The sequence below is a fragment of the Opisthorchis viverrini genome (assembly GCF_000715545.1).
Source record: "Opisthorchis viverrini unplaced genomic scaffold opera_v5_99, whole genome shotgun sequence".
In the NCBI taxonomy this organism is placed as follows: domain Eukaryota; kingdom Metazoa; phylum Platyhelminthes; class Trematoda; order Opisthorchiida; family Opisthorchiidae; genus Opisthorchis; species Opisthorchis viverrini.
The window spans coordinates 213,173-216,123 of NW_008751754.1; the positions used below are offsets into that span (position 1 = coordinate 213,173).

General features: G+C 45.8%; 1 protein-coding gene across 1 annotated transcript in view; it reads right to left on the bottom strand.

Annotated features, from left to right (window-relative positions):
* T265_05270 (hypothetical protein) overlaps nucleotides 1–2,951 on the bottom strand; it is a gene marked incomplete at both ends in the record, with an annotated part of 29,729 nt that overhangs the window by 14,030 nt on the left and 12,748 nt on the right. The window contains 2 exons of the mRNA XM_009170245.1: nucleotides 1,992–2,070; nucleotides 2,109–2,223. Coding sequence (XP_009168509.1) covers nucleotides 1,992–2,070; nucleotides 2,109–2,223 — 194 coding nt within the window. The remainder of the gene's footprint in view (nucleotides 1–1,991; nucleotides 2,071–2,108; nucleotides 2,224–2,951) is intronic.

Genomic DNA, 2,951 nt, shown 5'->3' on the forward strand with positions numbered 1-2,951 from the left:
GTGTAATTCATGGTTGTACGTGGGCTGGGATACTGCCAGGGCGCCCACACCTAGACAGGAGGACGATTAGGGTCCTCAACCAAAGCCTTTGGCTCAAAAGCCTAACCGCAAGGCAGCGGTGTTTGACGGGAAATGCAAATGCATTACATTTTCTACGGAACAAGTCGCCATACATGTTCCAACCGCCAGCATGGAGGGCCAAGAGACTGTGTTCGTCAGACCTCTAACCATTGACCAACCTAGTGTGAGAGACTCTGTGGGTGTCGCGAGACACTCTCCAGTATAGCTCAATGGATCGCTGAGGTGCGCAAACCGTCACACCACGGTAAGGTCCAGTCTCTTCGTGACGGAGAGGCTGATTAGTACACCGCCATTCTTGAAAAGAGCTGGTGGACGGTCGTCAGGGCCAGCAGCACGATGACGCTTGACTGGTGAAATACACTCGGATACTTCTGAAGCTGAAGGCGGGTCCAAATTCACGGTCCACTTTTCTGTTGGAAGCCAGGATTCTGGATTGAAAGTAGTAGATGGCCGGTTGAATTCCTTCTGGAAATACTGTGCCCAGCGGTCCAAACATTCTGCTTTGATGCATATCAGGGAGCCATTTTTGTTCCTGATTATTTCGCTGGTAAGAGGTCTCCGAGTACCGTCGAATGAATCACGTGGAACAGCTTGTGGACTTTTCCAGTATTCTTTGCATCTTCAGTTTCTTGGGCCTTTCGGGCCCATCAAGCTTCTCGGTCTGCACGGATACTCAGTTTTACCTGGCACCGGATGATGCGTTGGGTGGAGTTGTGCTTGCGGCCAGGAGGGATCTGTCGCCCGGTCTCCAGCAAAGACACGGAGATCCAATGTTTGGATAAGGTTGGCTGGATTGTATCACAGACAGACTTTTGGGCGTTTAGTAACACTTTGGATACGTTTTCCCAGTGACCGTTAATATCCGACATCGTACCGTCCGTCAGGCGCTCGAGGACCTGGTTCTGATAAATTTGTTTGACTTCTGGATCCACCAACTTCTCAATGGCTAAGCGGGGTGTGCGGGTTTGCGTACACCTGGAAGGCTCAATGAAAAGCAGCAGCGCGTAAGTGCATGATGGGAGTCCACGCTAGTGTAGACCTCTACCCATTGACCAACCTGGCATGGGAGACATTGTGAAAGTCGCGCGGACACCTCCCAGTATAGCGCAACGGGTCCCCGAGGTACACAAAACGCCACACCACGGTATGGTCTAGTTTCTTCGGACTGAAAAAGACCCGTGAAAAATAAGCAGCCACTGGCGTAAGTTTCATCCTCGGTAACCAGTAACCAATAAACCACCTGAAAATGAGTATCGCCTTGATAAAACCCCGAGGGGTTTAGCGTATGCAACCCCTTGGCCTAGTGGAAAACAGTAGGCATTTCCTGCGAAAGTGTTTTTAGCACGCACGAGTTGGCCTTATCTATAGTTTAATGGGAAAATTCGATGAGCATCGCTAGTCCTTGGACACCAAGGCATTCAGCAGACATTCGACTGTTACCGTATGTTCCTCCATTGACTTAAAATGCATCCTTGCCTACCGAGATAACCAGATCGGTCATGTGTATCCCAAATATAAGAATACATCCAAAAAATTTCACACACTATTTATGAGTAGTTGTAAGTCTAGAGCAATCGTTAGATGAAGTCTTCACACTCTAAGGGGAAATTCTGAGGCCAATTTTGGCCTGGTCTTAATCCAAAAAGTGGCTTTCCTCAAAAGCAATTCCCTTCAGAGAAGCCATCATATAAAACGGAGCATTTGGCCTATTCTGAAGAGGGGATGGCAACTCTTCGGAGGAAAACATTAACTGATGGCTGGCGTGAAACGTTCTTTTGGGACTTTTCACAAGAGTGCCGTTTTCAGAAAAGTTCCTCTTGACGGAATCACCATATCACATAGGCTAAGCTTGTGTCTCGAAGGACAAGTGACCCTTGGTTTGTTACCTATAAATAATATGGACGGCTTACCAAAAGCGTAACTACCGAGCATTCGATGTATCAAATCCAATCCACATTGAATGTTCCCAAGTTGGTCTTGCCCACCAACCTGTGAAAGTAAACAATATGACAAAAAGGCTCACTTACCTGAATACGACAATTGTATTTTTGATACAAATGGAGAAAATCCACAGCCTGTAGGGTTGGATAAAGGAATTCATTGAGATCCATGCCATTGCCGCTGTTTAGACGCAGCTGGACACTGAAAAAAATGGAAAGGACTGTGATTCCAGTTGGGCAGCAAAATCAAAGCGACAATCATGTAAGTTAGTTGTCGACACGATGAATATGTATACGGTTTCTTGTGCCGACTTACTCCCATCTGCGTCCGTTATATTTCCAGGAAGAGAGATGAAGTAAACCAAGATCGATGTGTACATAGAAAGTAGGAATTTATTTACAGTTATCACTTTTGTTCTGTCTCGTTAAAGATCGTCACTTGTGATAAGGAGACGTTCGCCTTGGGTATATATATATATATATATATATATATATATTCGTGCCGACCAATAAGCTCATTAGGACGGGTTTCACACGAGACCGTTGTCCTTTGGTCTCTGTTTAATGATCCTAACCCGTTTCCGTGTATGCTTATGCTTCTTTTTGATTGAGTGCTTTCGCGATGGCAATGCTTGCCATCACTTTAACCCTTGTGGAGCGTTTCAACTGAGAGAATTTGTCTATGGAAGCAAAAGCTATCAGTTTAATTCGGAGACAACCATATTTTAGTTGCGGATCATCATCATCATTGTCAGCTGTAAGTTTCAACTGAATTTGTCTATGGAAGCAAAAGCTATCAGTTTAATTCGGAGACAACCATATTTTAGTTGCGGATCATCATCATCATTGTCTGTCATAAGAACCGCGTACTCGTCGTACACTTGTTGTTGCTGCTACAGTTTCGTTCACCGATGATTTGGGGGGGGGGGG